We start from the raw sequence: 18,262 nt of genomic DNA on the forward strand, positions 1-18,262 counted from the left end.
AATGTGTTCAGGAATTAATACAAATACTTTTAAACCAATCATGTTTTTGAGAAACTTTAAAATTGTAATTGTTTTTGTATCCCTGTGAATATTTTTAAGAATAGAAGATGACAAGTCCTGTGTCTTACAGCTCAGTATCTCTAACACTGAAGAGGAGAGGGGAGGTAAATTCAACCAAATGTATTTCCTGAAATAAAAAATAAGGCTCAGAGATGAGCTTGTAGAAAGTAACATACAACTGACATTTAGATTTGGTTCACTTTCTCAACTGTCTATTCCAGATAATTTATGTTACTGGGTAATAGATAATTATGTCTCTTTAAAGAGTAGGCTCATGACTGGATAATTTTCTGAGTATAAAATAAGAATTACAGAAAGAAGTTGTATTTTTCCTTATGATATTTTGCAGATGTACAGAAATGTTACACATCCATGTGTCCTTTTCTTGATCATTTTCTCAAAAGTTTATATAATAACAAAAAAGAATGGATACAGGGAATTGCTCTTCCTTGACTGATTTCATTTTATTGGGAATTACTGAGAACACCAAGAAAAAAGTGACCTTATTTACCATGTTTCTACTTGTTTACCTCATTAATCTTCTGGCAAATCTTGGAATGATAATCCAGATTAGAATGGATCCCCAGCTGCACACACCCATGTACTTTTTCCTCAGCCACCTCTCCTTCTGTGACCTCTGCTATTCCACAGCAATTGGACCCAAGATGCTGGTGGACCTATTTGCCAAGAACAGGTCAATTCCCTTCTATGGCTGTGCTCTGCAGTTCTCGATCTTTTGTATCTTTGCAGATTCTGAGTGTCTGCTGCTGGCAGTGATGGCCTATGATCGGTACAAGGCCATCAGCAACCCTTTGCTCTATGCAGTCAGCATGTCCAGCAGAGTGTGCTCCCTGCTCATGGCTGGGGTTTACCTGGTTTACCAGAAATTTATTACAGTATCTAAAGAGTGACTTGATTTAAATATTAGCCCATGTTATTATATCTACTTGTGTCATATAAAAAAAGAAAAAAATTCAGCTCATTAAATGGAAGGCTAAACATGGAATTACCTGATTCTTCTTCTCCCAGAATTTTCATAGTTAAATAACAGACTATGGGAATATTTTTTTAAATAATTGGTAACTCAAAAGTCTTAGCAAGAATGTATAAGGACTCTTCTAACTTGGAAAAATAAGAAATTTGCACTAAAGATTTTGATGTATTCTAACCTGTTTACTTCTATCCACATCACTATGTTTCTCTTGTTAGTATATCTACATCACATCCTTCTTATACATCCACCAGTGACTGATAGCAAATATCATTTTACAAATGCAATATTATCAATGACAGTGTGTAGTAGGCTACTACTACAGTCAAGTTCCTATATCTTGACACTTCATCCTTGACACTGAAATACTTAAGTATAAATGTGTCATAATAATGGTAGATTTGAGTATGTGTCTAAGCAGAGAACAAAGAGATATATCTGGGACATAGGCTGTATTATTACATTTGTAAAAAATAGTGTTCAATAATCCAATAAGTACAAAGTTCTGTGTTAAATACAGAGGCAGCTGCTGAGATGCTGAGACCAGCTCGGTGACTTGAGGTGAGTGATGGGTGCCGCAAGCTTAAAGAAAACACAGACACAGATTTAAGAGAAAGATGGGACTGGGGGACTCAAGACCTCTAGGATGAAGAGCCTTGCTGATTGATCCCAGGTTGCTTTTATTGAGTTCTTGGCATAGCCTAAGGGTCTAACACTCCCCGGTTTAGTCCCACAAACAAGGTTATCTTTGAAGTAAACAAAGGCCTCACATGACTGGGGGCAATGATCTTTGTTTGCCTCCTGGGTCCGATTTGAGCAGGGTGTGGATTTGAGCAGGGTGTGGATTTGAGCTGGGTGTGGATTTGAGCTGGGCTTGGAGAGCAAAGCAGCCCTGGGGGCAGGAGACCTCTCTCAAAAGGATTAAGGGTCTGTGCCCCACCCCTGTTGGCCCCTCTGTGGCTGTGCCTGTCTTAGGTTGCTCCTCCCCTGCGGAATCTTACCCGTCTCTGGCTAACCAGCCATCCTCTGGGGCCAAACAAGGTGATATGATGTGTGCAAGTGAGAAAGGGGCTGCACCCCCAGAGAGGGTCAATTTTCTGTTTCCATGGTAGCCTATGCCCCCATGGTCTCCATGCCCAGCACCCTCAGTTCCTCTGCTGCTCAAGCAAGACATCCTGCATCCAGTCGCTCGGCCCACATACTTTAATTACATTTAGTAGCATTTTCAAGGTTTCAGAAAGACTTCTGAATGTTTTCCCACAGGAAGCAACTGTTTTTTTAATTTATTTAATTTTTTATTGGCTGTGTTGGGTCTTTGTTGCTCCACACGGGCTTTCTCTAGTTGCGGTGAGCGGGGTGGTTTGCAGGCTTCTCACTGCAGTGACTCCTCTTGTTGTGGAGCATGGGCTCTAGGCACGTAGGCTTCAGTAGTTACAGCACACGGGCTCAGTATATTTGTTGCTCACGGGCTTAGTTGCTTTGTGGCATGTGGGATCTTCCCAGAGCAGGGCTCAAACCTGGGTCTCCTGCATTGTCAGGCAGATTCTTAACCACTGCACCATCTAGGAAGTTCCAGAGGCAACAACTTTCAACCTCCCTGACATCTCTCTCTACAGAACCATGCTAAGAACCAGGTAGCAATGCCACTCTAAACTTAACTCATCACTCTTCTTTTCTATCCCTCAGATTCTCCTATGTAAGATACAGACTTCAACTAGATTACCTCCAAGATCATTTCCAGCTGACACAAACTGTTTCTATAAAATCTGACTCTACTGCTGTGTAAATCCAGCTCCAGTATTGGAAAGGATTAGAAAAATGTTAAAAAAAAAAAAAAAAAAGGAGTCACTTCATGTTCAAACAACGTATTGTACTATACACATAAGTTGTTTCAATTTGAAATAGTGGTGACATGAAGCCATCTAGATAGTATGAGATTCAGAAAGCCAAACATTTTCAAACAGGGCCTTTTTGTGTGCCCTGTTATTCAAGTTTGGGAACGCATAGACTCATCACAGAAGTGGATATCCAACTTTATTAGCCCTCCACTTGATGGGAGAAAATTTGAAGTTTATAACTTTATGCTAGCTCTGTTTCTGTAAAATCTGCTTGCTGTGTTGTGATAAGAACAAGATGACCTAGTTATCAACTGTACCCTTAAGATGTTCTGATAAGTATGGAATGTCCTGCTCCTGCTCATTCAAGTATCTGTTTGGAAACCCCCCACCTCCCTTGTGTGTAACCCATAGCAACTCCCTCACTCTGTAACTGCCCATAACCTATAGTAATTATGTAACCAATCAGTTTGTGCCAAACTCAACTAGAGCCTTGTTTAAACCAACCAATCAGTCTGTGCCAATTATAGCTATACGCCTTAACCTATATAAGGAAAAGATTCGCCTGAAAAGGGGCCCCAGAATTTTGGAGCGTTAGCTCGGCTGGGTCCTCCAGCTCAATAAACCTGAGGTCTCCAACCCTCTGAGTGTGGTGCTTGGTCTCTTGTGGGATTGGCTTTCTGCAACACATTAAGTAAAACAAATAAAAAGTTAATAGTAAATAAAAGCACTATTATAACTCATCTAAAGAATAACAAGATGTAAATAATTGAATTATCCACTGTTGGTGAGGATGTGGAGCAACCATGGCTTTTACAAGTTAGCAGTAGAATTGTCACAGTATACTTTGTAAATCTCTAAGCTGCGTCTAATATAGCTGGACATATAAATGTCCTATGATGCAAAATGCCATTTTTGAATTATACCCAAGAGAAATAAATGAAAATGTCCACCAAAACTTACACAAAAATAGTCTTCATTGCATTATTTGTCATAATACAGAACTCAAAACAACTCAAAGTTTTTTCAACATGTTAGAACAGGACCTGACAAACTTATCCTTAAAGTGTTAAATAGTGTATATTTTAGGGTTTGTAGTTGATAAACTTTGTCACAACCCTCAGGTTTTCCCTGTATCATGAAAGCAACCATGAAAATATATAAATAAATGGTCTGTCCATCTCCAATAACACTTTACAGGTCAAATATACTGACCCCGGCTCTAGATTAGATAAATAACTATATGGTATGTTTGTACCTAGGAAACCTATACAGCAATGAGGATAAATGAATTACCTTGACATACAAAATTATAGAGAAATTTCACAAAAATAATCTTGAGTGAAAGAAGTCAGAAATAAAAGAGTAAAAGCTATATGATTTTACTAATATATACCTCAAAAATATCCAAACTAAAATATCAAATTGAACATCAATTTTTGATGGATATGGGGGCAATTTCTGAGATGTGAGTAATGTTTTTCTTTGGTCTTTTTCTGGGAGAAGGAATCTTTTGTTTCCTGAAAATTTACTTGCAGTATACTCTGGCCTTGGCTGCAGAACCCAGAGATAAATTAGGCAGCAATTGTAATAATAGAGTTTTAATGTCAGAAGGTACTTAAAACTTGATTAAACCTTGTTCTCTTTTATATCTTCCCTTAACTATGCCTAGCTATTGGATGGTATTTTGTAGCTCACAAAGGGCTTGCACATAATTATCTCATTCAGCTTTGTTAAAAAACCACTTCAAATTTATTTCATTCACAAAGATATAACATAAAAATACTCTTTGTTAAAAAAAATCAAACATAAAAAAGTGAAGGTTTCCATCGGTCCCCTTCTCAAGTCAACTGTTCTCACAAGTCAACTGTTCTCACAAGTCAACTGTTCTCACAAAAGGAAAGTTTTTTAAAATTTGGTGTGTATTCTTCCAAAATTTTTCTTGTGTATATATAGCATCTGCACATATAGTTGTGTTTTGTGGGCTTTCCTTTTCATTTTCTCACTCGTGGTAACATGTACTTATTCAACAACTTGTTTTCTGTTACTTTACGATAAATATATCATGAAGACCAAAAAAAAAAAAAAAAAAAGAATCAATATGGATAATAGCAAACAAATTATTTCAAGAAAAAAAGTGGAACTCTGCTAATGTAGAAAACTCATCACCATGAACAATCTTTTTTTAGGGAACACTTCTTTAAATGAGTCATCTCTGCACACATTAGCTATACCTATAGAGAAATCCCCAAAGCAGGTATATTTCTATTCTTTATACATTATTCTCCACTATAATAGACAGAAACACTTCATGATAAATACTTAGAAAGCACACCATTTTCAAATCTTTGTATCATGGAGGTTAGAAAATGCAAAATAAATATTGCTTTTACTCATGATGCCTTAAATATAGTAGAGAGATTCTCACAGAAATAAAATAAATGTAATTCAGAAAAGAGTGCACTATTTAGAGGATGTGAGGGAGTCACAAAGTCAATGAAATGTCCCTGAATATGTGGCTGGAGGATGGGAATGAGACTATATTTGATGATGAAAGTGGCCTTAATAGGTAGTATTGACAAGAATGACATAGCATCATTATTTATAATAGATAAAGAGAAGAAACAACCCAATGTTTGTCAGACTGAACAATGGATCAATAAAATGTGTTATATCCATAAAATGAAACATTATTGTGCCATTTAATGAAACAAAATTCCGACACATGCAGAACATGGATGAGCCTCGATAATATTTAACTGAGGAAAAGAAGCTTGACAAAAAAGAAAACAAAAGAAGACAATAACAACCAAAAACACATATTGTATGATTCTATTTATTTGCAAGGCCAAGAATAGCAAACCATGCAGAATCAGAATGTAGATTAGTGGTTGCCAGGGCTGGGGCTGCAAAGAAGGGGGAATGACAGCTAATAGGTGTGGGTTTCTTATTGGACTGATGAAAATATTCTGGAAGTAGATAGTGGTGATGGATGAAAACCTTGAAAATATTAAAACCCAAGGAAATGTACACATTAGAAGGATGAATTGTATGGCATATGTACTATATTTCAATATAAAAGAAAATATGATTGAAGTGTAGTAATATTATTTAATGGGTTATGAAGGAGAATGTTTCAAAAATGCAATGAAAAATCCAAAGGAGTTGGAAATGATGGAGGCGGGATCTATTTGTGTGTCATTAGTTTTCCTCTTTGACTAGAGAAGCAGGAGGTAGTCTTAGGGTAACTGTGAAACACACCATAAATACAGTTTACAGTTTCTTTCCTACCACAGACCAATTTGCTGACAATAGTGAAGCATAAAAGCTCAGTCTTTGCTAAGCTGTTTCTGAATTCACAGGGGAAAACACAGAAACAGAAATGTAATTAATGAAGTGTTTGCATAATTCCAAAGCCTAAGGGAAGTAGCAGGGGGATTTAAGTCCCAGTGTACCCGGTAAAATAAAATCCCATCTGCCTGTTGTTCAGCTACCCAAGACCTACTCATCTCAGGTAGGTTTGCAGATCCTAATTTAAAGAATATAGGAGAAAATGCTTAATTTTTTGAGAAAATAAAAGATTTATAAATGAAGGATTTTATGCCTGCTTACTCATTAAAACATGCATTTAAAGCTAGAAATAATATTTTCTTCTCAGAATCTCAGATTCTCAGAAGCATCTGTCTGTACTTGTTAATATCCACAACATAAATCTTAATTTATTTTATTTTGCCCTTGGGTTCACAGGGAAGCCTTTAATCCTTTTATCATTGGGCAAGTGTATACATGGATTTAAGGTAGGTTTTGCTTTCTTTTGTCTCATTGAAAAAACAATGTAGGTACCAGAATAAAAATGAAAATATGTGCAAATTAATTTGCATGTGAACCTTATGTCATATTTACTTAGGTCTAAGGAAAAAGTCCACAATATACCTTCTATTCCCATATACATTAAAATATATGCACATAAACACATATATACACACATTTAACAGAGAGAGAAGTCTATGTACTTTAGATGCATTTATTGTCCCTCATATCATTTCCATTTTATTAAATTAAAAGACATTTAAAATCTAAAACAATACAAATGTATGTGGTAAGTCCTGTTGTTTTCACTTCCTTTTAGCTCTTTTCTTCCACAAGTCAAGAGAGTCATCCCTTGAAACCACAAAGAGGTAATGAGCATTCTGGGAAAGCAATAATACATTTCTAGAAAACAGGTCAATAATACCTATTTCATGTCTCACCAAATACTAAACACAACATAAACTAAAACCAGTAACATAATTATGTTTTTATTATTACTAGTCATTGATATACTCACTGTTTCTGGAACTACGGCAAAGACAAACCAATCATTATTTTTTGAGAAATACACAAGTTGTAATCATTTTTTGTAACCAAGTGAATATTTTCAAGCATCAGAAATGCTTAGTCCTATGTCTTACAGCCTGATCTCTCTAACACTGATGTGTCTTCCATATTATTTTGAAGAGGTAAGAAGTTAAATTGATCAAAATCTACTACCTGAGATAAAGAAAGTAATGCTCAGAGAAGAGCTGGTAGAAAGTAAGATACCTCATGAACATCTATATGTACATCAAAATTTCTCGTCTACCCCAGATATTTTTATTATTGCATAATAGATAGCTCTCCCTCTTTAAAGAGTGGTGTTCATGATCTGGAATGTTTTCTGAGTATAAAAAGACAATTACAGAAAGAAAATCACATTCTGTCTTATGATATTTTGCAGATGTGCAGAAGTATTATACATCCATATGTCATTTTCTTGACCATTTTCTAAAAGTTTAAAAGAGCAAAGAAGGATGGATAGAGGGAATTGTTCTTCCTTGACTGAATTCATTTTCTTGGGAATACTGAGAACACTGAGAACAAAGTCACCCTCTTTGCCCTGTTTCTACCTGTTTACCTCATTAGTCTTCTGGTGAATCTTGGAATGATAATCCTGATTAGAATGGATCCCCAGCTGCACACACCCATGTACTTTTTCCTCAGCCACCTCTCCTGTGACCTCTGCTTTTCCACAGCAGTTGGTCCCAAGATGCTGGTGGACCTATTTGCCAAGAACAGGTCAATCCCCTTCTATGGCTGTGCTCTGCAATTCCTGATCTTCTGTATATTTGCCGATTGTGAGTATCTGCTGCTGGCAGTTATGGCCTTTGATCGGTACAAGGCCATCAGCAACCCCTTGCTCTATGCAGTCAGCATGTCTAGCAGAGTGTGCTCCCTGCTCATGGCTGGGGTTTACCTGGTGGGAGTAACAGACGCTTTGATACACATGACATTAACATTCTGCTTATGCTTCTGTGGGTCAAATGAGATTAACCATTTCTTCTGTGATTTACCTCTACTTTTCCTCCTTTCCTGCTCTGATATCCAGGTCAATGAGCTGGCATTATTCATCGTTTCTGGTTTTATTGAACTGAGTACCATTTCCGGAGTCCTTGTCTCTTATTTTTATATCATCCTGTCAGTGTTGAAGATCCGCTCTGCTGAGGGGATTTTCAAAGCTTTCTCCTCCTGCAGCTTCCACCTAGCTGCTGTGGCAACCTTCCAGGGAACTCTGCTCTTCATGAATTTCTGGCCTAGCTCTTCCTACTCTCTAGATCAAGACAAGATGATCTCTTTGTTTTACACCCTGTGATTCCCATGTTAAACCCTTTGATTTGCAGCCTAAGGAACAAGGATGTGCAAGAGGCCCTAGGAAAACTGATAAACTATAATTTTAAATAAGCATATTGTGCATATGTGCACACCCACACACACATCGTGATTAAGCAAAATTATATGGCATGATACATGAGAAACATAATTTTCTCAAATTCCTAAACAAACAAGTGTTTGTATTACCCCCCAATCTTAAGAAATACTGCAGTTGCCCTCACATATCATGCTTAGCATGTGGCCAGAATGTATATATGGTGCTTGCTGTTTTTGAAAATCCTTTTGACCTTTCTAATTATTTTAGTTCTTGTACATTTTTCATTCAAACATTATTTCAATTTCACTAAGACTTATTGTGCATTTACCAAGCAATCTTTGAGCACTTGGGTCCTTTATATTTTAATGTGCATCTTGTAGATTCTATACTAATGAATTTAAACTGGTGCTAATATTAGACATTAATTAACTAAACGGTCAAGTAATTCATAATATACCTCAAAATCATCAGGTAATTAAAAAAATTCAAATGTCTAAAACTAGTGTAAGAGAAAGGTATCTTTGCATAAAGATATTCAGTCTCATATCTAAAAAAACCCAATTTGGGTGATGAAAAGATAGTAGTCAGAGGATGTAACAATTGGAGAGGTCTTGAGGTGGACAAACCCATGACTTTAGAAGTAAAGAATTCATGTTTTCTACAACATGAAAAACTCTCAAGGGCATTAAGCTAGGTAAAATACGTCAGTCAGAGAAAAGCTAGTACTGTATGATCTCATATATTTGGTGAATATAAAAAGGTAGAGTGAACTTATAGAAACAGAGAATAGATTGTTGGTTGCTAAGGACTGGAAGGTAAGAGAAATGGATCATGTTGTTCAAAGCGTACACATTTTCTATTCTATTCAACTATTCAATGAATAGGTTCTGAGGATCTAATGTATATGGTGACTCTAGTTAACAATACTGTATTATAAACTTGAAATTCACTAAGAGAGTAGATCTTAAGTGTTCTCACTACACACACTACAGTGGTAACTATATGAGGTGATGAATGTGTTCACTGACTTTAGAGTAGTAATCGTTTCACAATTTGCATGTATATTCAATCATCACAATGCAAACCTCATAAATGTACATGCTATTTGTCAGTTATATCTGAAAAATCTGGGAAAAAAAGAAAAAAAATAGTCCAAAGTTAGATTATAAAGAGCAATGGAAACAGCCTTGATAAGTACATCATTGTGCTGTCATTATCAACCATTGTCTCTTCTGTCATATCCTCCAGCATAATCTCCTTCCCTTCTTCCTCATTTTCAGCCCTGGCTAAATGCCCCCTTTGTCTCTCTGTGTTTCAAATACAAACATCTACTTAAGGCATTCACTTATATTACCCTGTTTGTGAGCATTCTTTGCTAAAGGACTAAGCACTCCATCACTGTTAACCAGAGTACTTCATATTGTCTGGGACATAAAATGAGAAAACAAGCAAATTTGTAATAAACCAAAAATAGCAACATCATTTTGGCATGCTAATTATATATTAGTCACACAAAATTAACTGAGATCTTGGTACATATCTCATACACACACACACATACACACACACACATATATGTATATATACACACACACATATATATGTGTATGTACATGTATATACAAATATATATACATATATATAAAGCAGAATACAGTACACATACAATATGCATGTGTGTATAATAATTTTTTCAGAAGGTACATGAAATGGTTGTGGACACTGGGAAAATGGATCTATAAAGACATATATATTAATTATACTAGCCATAAAGAGCCATGAGTTCTTGATGTTTGAATATTTCATCTGTCTTTGTTCTTATTTCCTGGAAGCTAAAGCACTGAATCAGTTTGTTGAGAAAGCAAGGATATGGCCATATATTTGAAGGATCATAAGCTACAGAAGGACACTCTTAATTATCCATTAAAATTTAAAAACTAAAAGCCACTGGGTCTTAAACCTTCTAGTTGTCATTCTAAAATGTCCTCATGTGAAAGTATTTCAGAATGGAAGTAAAGCTTAAAAACTTCCTCTTTTGTTCAAGGTGGCATTTGTGAGACATTATGGCATGTTAGGAAAAGTTTTCATGGTAGGAAAAACCTACAAAGAATTCTTGTTTTAGATAAAATATTTGTAGGTTTCTATCTTAACAATTCACTGAACTCTTTTGAAACTGTTGCTTATAAAAGGCAGCATGGCCCAAAACAGTGTCTGAAAATTAAAGTCTATGAAAAATAGGACATCAGTGGATTGTCATGTATTAAGAGGTAAATAAATATCCATCTCCATTCATATGACAGATATTTATTACATCATTTAAAGACTGATTTGATCTATATATGGATCCTTTTTATTGGATCTTTTGGATCTAATGGCTGTGATATGAAGAAGAAAGAAAGTTCAAGCCCATTAAATAGAAGTCAAAAATAGAATTGCAGCACACAGCATTTAGCTAATAGTATGCTTCCTCATCTGGAATTGGAGAGGTTGAATAGGAAATGATAGGAATTTTTTTTAGGCAATTCATAACTCAAATAGAAGTTTGGCCAATGGTGTATAGAGACTCTTCTATATCGAAACTCTACAGAAATATGTAACAATGGATCGAGAGCCACTGATATATTCTAGCCTGTCTACTTCAATCCTCATCACTACCTTTTCCTTCTTCCATATCACATAGCTCTCACACATCACCAATGACTGGTGGAAAGTATTCTTGTTCAAATGCAATGTTATCAATGACAGTAGAAAACATGTAAATATTACAGTCAAGTTTCTATATCATGGTCCCTTTCTTCATCCTTGAACTGAAATACTCAAGTATAAATGTGGCATAGCAATGATAGATTTGGGTATATATCAAGTGCAAAGAACAGACAGATACATAGTGGTCATAGGCTGTATAACTACATTTGATAGAAATAGAGCAGTGATAATGTTCAATAAACCAATAAATAGGAGGTTTTCTGTTCAAGCCAGAGGCAGCGACTTTTAACCTCCCTGGAAATCTCTCTTTAGAACCATGTTATGAATCAAATAGCAACACCACTCTAAATTTAACCCATCACTCTTCCTTTCTATCTCTCAGATTTCCCTGTTTAAGATAGGAACTTCAACCAGATTACCTCATGACAAGCTTTTCTAGCTGATGCAATTTGTCTCTATAAAATACAACTCTACTGCTGTGTAAATCCATCCCCAGTATTGGAATGGATTTGAAAAACATTAAAAAAAAAAGGAGTCACTTTATGTTCACATAAAAAATTGTTCTATACATCCTATACAACTAGGTTGTTTTAACCTGAAATAGTGGTGACACGAAGCCAACTAGATAGCATGAGTTTCAGAAGACCAAACGTTCATAAACATTGCCCTTTTGTGTGGCCTGTTATTCAACTTCAGAATCTCATAGAGTCCTCTTAGAGGTGAATAGCCAACTTTATTAGCTTTTCAGTAAGTAAAACTTAAATAAAACATTAAAAGTTGCTTTATGACTTATCTACAGAATGGCAAAATATAAGCAGTTGAAAAAACTACCGGTGAGGATATGACACAACCATGGTTTTTATACATGGGCAGTAGATTGAGAATTGGCATTGCACTTGGTAAAACTCCATGGCTGAGTCTGCTATAGCTGGTAATAGAAATATCTTATGACCCAAAAATATCATTCCTAGAATTATGTCCATATTCATTAATCAATATGTCCACCAAAAGACATACAAAAATATTCACCATTGCATTGTTTGAAATTATGTAAAACCAAAAAAAACCTCAAATTTTTTTCAACACATTAGATCAGGACTTGACAATCTTTTCCTTAAACTGTTAAATAGTGTATATTTTAAGGTTTGTAGGCCATGAACTCTTTGTCACAACTAAACAGTTTTGCCCTGTATCACAAAAGCAGCCATTGATAATATATGAATAAATGGTGTGTCTCAGGTTAGATAAAATTTTATGGGTAAAGTTTACTGACCCCTGCTCTGGATTGGATAAATAACTTTACAGTGTTTGTCTTTTGAAAAACTACACAGCAAGGACGGCAAAAGCAGTACCTCAACACACAACAGCATTCAGAAATTTCACAAACATAATATTGAGTAAAAGAAGCCAGACATGAAAGTGTAAAAGCTGTATGATTGTACTATTATATACTTCAAAATTATACAAACTAACTAGATTATCATATTAGACATCAGTTTGTTATCGGTATGGGGAAAATTTCTAAGAGATTGCGCATTTCTTTTTTGACCTGGTTCTGGTTTCACTTCTGAAAATGTGCTTTCATTATACTCTGTTAAATGAAACTTTTCTGTATGTATATCAGACTCTAAAGTGATTTTCAATTAACAGGGAATATTCAATATCAGATTGTAAGAAACTTTAGATTTTTATTTTTTAATCTAAAAGTTTCTTGTACAAAATCAGTGTTCACTGTATATTTGTGATTTTAATGTAGTGCATAATTTCATAGAGGATCTCAGTACATGATTAATCTTTATGTTATTAGAAGTGCTGCCTTGCCTGTAGAGCATCACTGTCTTTATTCACACACGGGCACTTCTAGTCATTCTCACATCAGCAGAGAGACATGATGTACTTGGTACTGCACTGTGCAATGGATTCTGTGTCACAATATCCCAGGTGGGAGGAACAGAAACTACACTCTGAAGAAAGTAATTTTCTGGGTAGACATTTGCCTACACAGCATTGCTTTAATGTCACCAGGAGTGCCAGGAAAACCCTAAAAAACTTTTTTCCTACTTGCTTATACCTGAGGTATACATTTTTTCCTAAAGGCATGTTTTTCAATTATTTAAGATGTCCATTGTTAATGAAACATAAATCCCATTGGGAGATATTTTAGGTTATCCATCTTTGACAAAAATGTATATAGCTACTCAAACTCAGATTTAAATTGTTGTTTGGGGTCATAGTGAAGGGTTATTAGCTTATGTGGTCTTGAGGAGCAACCCTGTCAAATGCTAAAGTTGAGTCGTGGTAACCCAATGGGATATAACCCAAGGGACTTTTGCATCCCAGAAGACAGAGAAGTGTCTGAGGGAAAAATTAAAATGGATAGAAATAGAATAAGGTGAACAAGGACAATTCTACACACACCATATGTGTAAAAGATAAGTAAATAATGGTAGTAAAACTCTTTTGTAATACAAATGCATCAGTCTTTATTTTAGTGGAAGATTATTAGCAATTAGTTATATGGTTTAATCTTTGCCTCAAAAGTACACAGAGTACTGTATTTGGTATTTTAGTATTGGGGTGATCACACCAAGAATAGGAATGACAGATAAGAAGACAGCAAAAATGTTCACTAAGAATCACTTTCCCCAAATTAAAAATGCACTAATTAAATGAATTTTAACTTGATGAGTTTCCTAGTTGTATGGGGAAAAAAAGGAAAAAGGAACCAACAAATAAAATAAACAATCAGAAAAGTAAATCAAACCAATATTAAGAAAACTTATGTCTCTGTTAAATCCTAAATTACAATTCAGATGAAACATGAAATTAGGTATGATCAGTATTTTTAATTTTAGCCCATTTAACAGATATTGTCACTTGTCATTTCCCAAATAACTAAGGATGCTGTGCAAATCCTTACACATCAACTTGCTGTTTATAAATCTTCTTTTATTTTTATCTATGTCTTTTTATTTTATTTTATTTTATTTTATTTTTTAAGCTCTTTCTTGGAATATAATTGCTTTATATTTCTGTGCCAGCTTTTGAGGTACACCAAAGTGAATCAGCTGTATATAAATTTTCTTGATGAGAGTATTTGTTCAGGTCCTTTGCCCAATTTTAAGTTGTTTTTTTACAATTGATAGGGATTCTTCATATGTTTTGGGGACAAATTGTCAGATACATAGATCAATGGTTTTCAAGTGTTTTTCTCACTCTTTGGAGATATATATATGCAAAATATTTTTATATTTTAGTAAATATATATATTATAGTATATATGTGATATATACTATATCATATATATATATACTATATATCAATAGCATAGTGTTTATATATAGTAAATTTATATTACAGTAAAATATATATATATTACTAAAAATAAGTGCTCCTAAAAACTTGTTTCTCCCTGATTTATTTCCCCACACTGTTCCACATATCTCTTGCTACATAAACAGTATGTCAAAACTAAATGCCTTAAAAAAATGACCACTGACTCATAATTTTGTTTTTCCTCATGTTGACTGAGGTCACATGAAATATTCACTGGAAAGATGGACTAGGTTGTAAGACCTTCCATAACTGGCACAGGATGGAATAGCTAGAAAGATGGACTGAGATTCTCCTCTTCCCAGTCTGTGTCATCTCAGAACTTGTCAGCTCGTTTATGCAGAGGTTTAGTTGGACTTCCTACATAGTAGGTCATGGCTTTCGGATACTGTCTTCTTAAATACTAGACTCAAAAATGACTTAATAATACTTCTAATTTCTCTCTGTCAAAGCAGCTAAAGTATGGCAAAAATTCAAAGGGAGGATAAATAGGCATATATCTCTAAGGAAAATGGTTGAAGTGTACGGTTCTCTTTAATCCACCCAAACTTTCATTAGCCCATGGTAGAACTCTGTAATTTCTAATTCCAGATTTATCTATTAATAGCCTTTAATATTGTAATTAAATCTGTAAGATGTGTGCTCTCTTTTTAATTTTGTGGTGCAAATACTTACACAGAGCCCCTGAATGAAGCAGTACTTGAACAGCTCACATATAGAGGAAGAGTGACAGATATTTCTTTCATTTGTGTCATTGTAAAAGCAGGGTTAGTTCTGGGACCTTGGAAAGTAACCTTATCATACCAGATACCAAGATGATAGACCAATTCTCAAGAGTATGGATAATTTCATTAGTATCTGTTAGGGAGGATTTAAGGAGGACATAAAAGTGCAACCTTCAAGATATTTTTCAATTTTGCATGGAATGAATATGGATAATAGCAAAGTATTTAAAAAAATAATGGAACTCTGTTGATTTAGAAATATCATCACCATGCACAATTTTGAAATGAGTCATCTTTGCTCATATGAGCTATATAGGTAGGAAAATCCCCAAAGCAGGTATATTTTCCTTCTTTTCATTGTTCTTCATTTTGATAGTGACAAATACTTAACAATAAATATTTAGAAAGCACCACCATTTTCAAATCCTTGTACCACGGAGTTTAGTAAATATAAAATAACCAGTGATCTTATTCCCGAGGCTTTAAATATAGTAGACTATAAAATGAATAAAATAAACTTAATTCAGAAAAGAGTGCACTATTCATACAATGTGATGAAGTCACAAATTTAATGAAATGTTCTGGGATGATATGTGGTTGGAGGATGGGAATAAGCTGATGCTTGGTAATGAAGGCTGCTTTGAAAGGTGTCATCAACAGGAATGTTTATAGCATCATTATTCACATCAGCTAAAAAGTAAAAACAACCCAAAGTTCATCCATTGGAAAAATTGATCAATAAAGAGTGTAATACCCATACCATGAATATTATTCAGCCATAGAATGAAACAAAATTCTAACACATGTAACAACATGGATGAAACTAGAAAACATTTTACTGAAGAAAAGGAAACTGATACGAAAGAAAAAAAAAAAAACACATATTTCATGATTCTGTTTACATGTGGGCCAAGAATAGGAACCCACACAGAACCAGAAAGTGGATTAGTGGTTGCCTGGGCTGTGGGAGGGAAGAAGGGGGAGTGAGAGTTAATAGGTATGGGCTTCTTATTAGATTGATGAAAATGTTTTGGAAATAGATAGTAGTAACAATGGAACAATCTTGAAAATATATTAAAAACAAAATAACTGTATACATTACAATGGTGGTTTTAAGGCATATGTATTATATTTCAATATAAAAGAAAATATGATCAAAGTGTTGTACTATTTCTACATGAGATAGTGAAGGAGAATGTTTCAAGAACACAGTGAACAATCCAAAGAAGTTGCAAATGATGGGCAGGGGATCTTTTAGAGTGTCATTAAGTTTCCTCTTTGACTAGAGAAGAAGCAGATAGTCTCAGGGTAACTGTGAAACACATCATAAATACAGTTTACAGTTCCCTTCCTACCAGAGATCAATGTGGTGATAATAGTGAAGCACAAAAGCTCAGCTTTCGCTAAGTTGTTTCTGAATTCACAGGGGAAAATACAGAAGCAAAAATGTAATTAATGACGTGTTCCCATAACACCAAAGTCTAAGGGCAGTAGCTTCAGAGATTTAAGTCCCAATGTACCTGGTAAAATAAAAGGCCATCTGCCTGTTGTTCAGCTACCCAAGACCTGCTCATCTCAGGTGGGTTAATAAATCTGAACTTAAGAAATATAAGACAAAATGCTTAATTTTTGAGAAAAACATAAAGGTTTGTAAATGAAAGATTTTATGCCTGTCTACTCATTAAAATCTTCATTTCAAGGCTAGAAATTGTATTTTCTTCTAAGAATTGGAACAATCTGTCTGAATTTAATATCCACAATATAACTGTTTATTTTATTTTGCTCTTGGTTCACAGGAAAGCCTTACTCCTTTTATCATTGAGCAAGTATATGCATGAATTTAAGGTATGTTTTGTTTTGTTTTGTTTCATTGAAAGAATAGTATAGGTACCACAATAAAAATAAAAACATGTACAAATTCATCTCCATGTGAAACATATGTCATGTTTTCTTAGGTCTGAGGGAAAAGTCCATTACTTACATTCCATTCTCATGTACATTGAAATATAAACACATGCCCACACATAGACACACTCATATAGCAGAGAGAGAAGTCTATGTATTTTAGAAGCACTTGTTGTCCCTCACCTCATTTCCATTTTATAATATAAAAAGCCATTTAAAATCTAAAGTGATACAAATGTAAGTTCTGTTGTTTTCACTGCCTTTTAACTCTTTTCTTACACTGGTCAAGAGATTCATCCTTTGACTACAACCAGTTCGCAAAGAGATAATGAACACTGTGAAAGAGAAATAAGAAATTTCTAGAATATAATCAATGATTATTACTTTGTAACTCACCAAATGCTAAACACAACATAAACTAAAACCACTAACATAATTATTTTTTTTATTATTACTAGTCAGTGGTATACTCAGTGTTTCTGGAACTAAGACAAAGATTTTTAAACCGATCATGTTTTTTCTGAGAAACATAAGTTGTAATCATCTTTTGTACCCAAGTGAATATTTTCAAGCATAGGAAATCCTTAGGCCTATGTCTTAGAGCCTGCTCGCTCTATCAGTGGTGTCTCTTCCATCTGGTTTGAAGAGGTGAAGAAATTTAAATTCATCCAGATATACTCCTGAGATAAGAAAAGTAAGGCTCTGAGAAGAGTGTGTAGAAGGTAACATACCGTATGAATGACACCTAGATTTACATTAAACTTTCTCAAAGATCTTTCTCAGATACACTTTATTACTGCAGAATAGGCAGCTATGCCTCTTTAAAGAGCTGGGTACCTGACTGGACAATTTTCTGACTATGAAAAGACAATTACAGAAAAAATCAAGTTCTGTCATGATATTTTGCAGATGTGCAGAAGTGTTACACATGCATGTGCCATTTTCTTGATCATAATCTCAAAAATTTACCCAAGAACAAAGA

General features: G+C 34.7%; 1 protein-coding gene across 1 annotated transcript; it reads left to right on the forward strand.

Moving 5' to 3' along the window:
* The first annotated feature begins 485 nt into the window (after positions 1 to 485).
* Positions 486 to 8,554, forward strand: LOC130849957 (olfactory receptor 5W2-like). Its single transcript, XM_057729221.1, has 2 exons — positions 486 to 754; positions 7,981 to 8,554. Exons 1-2 carry the CDS (start codon positions 486 to 488, stop codon positions 8,552 to 8,554), a joined length of 843 nt encoding a protein of 280 aa, XP_057585204.1.
* The last annotated feature ends 9,708 nt before the right edge of the window (positions 8,555 to 18,262 follow it).

The sequence above is a fragment of the Hippopotamus amphibius genome, chromosome 3 (genome assembly GCF_030028045.1).
Source record: "Hippopotamus amphibius kiboko isolate mHipAmp2 chromosome 3, mHipAmp2.hap2, whole genome shotgun sequence".
In the NCBI taxonomy this organism is placed as follows: domain Eukaryota; kingdom Metazoa; phylum Chordata; class Mammalia; order Artiodactyla; family Hippopotamidae; genus Hippopotamus; species Hippopotamus amphibius.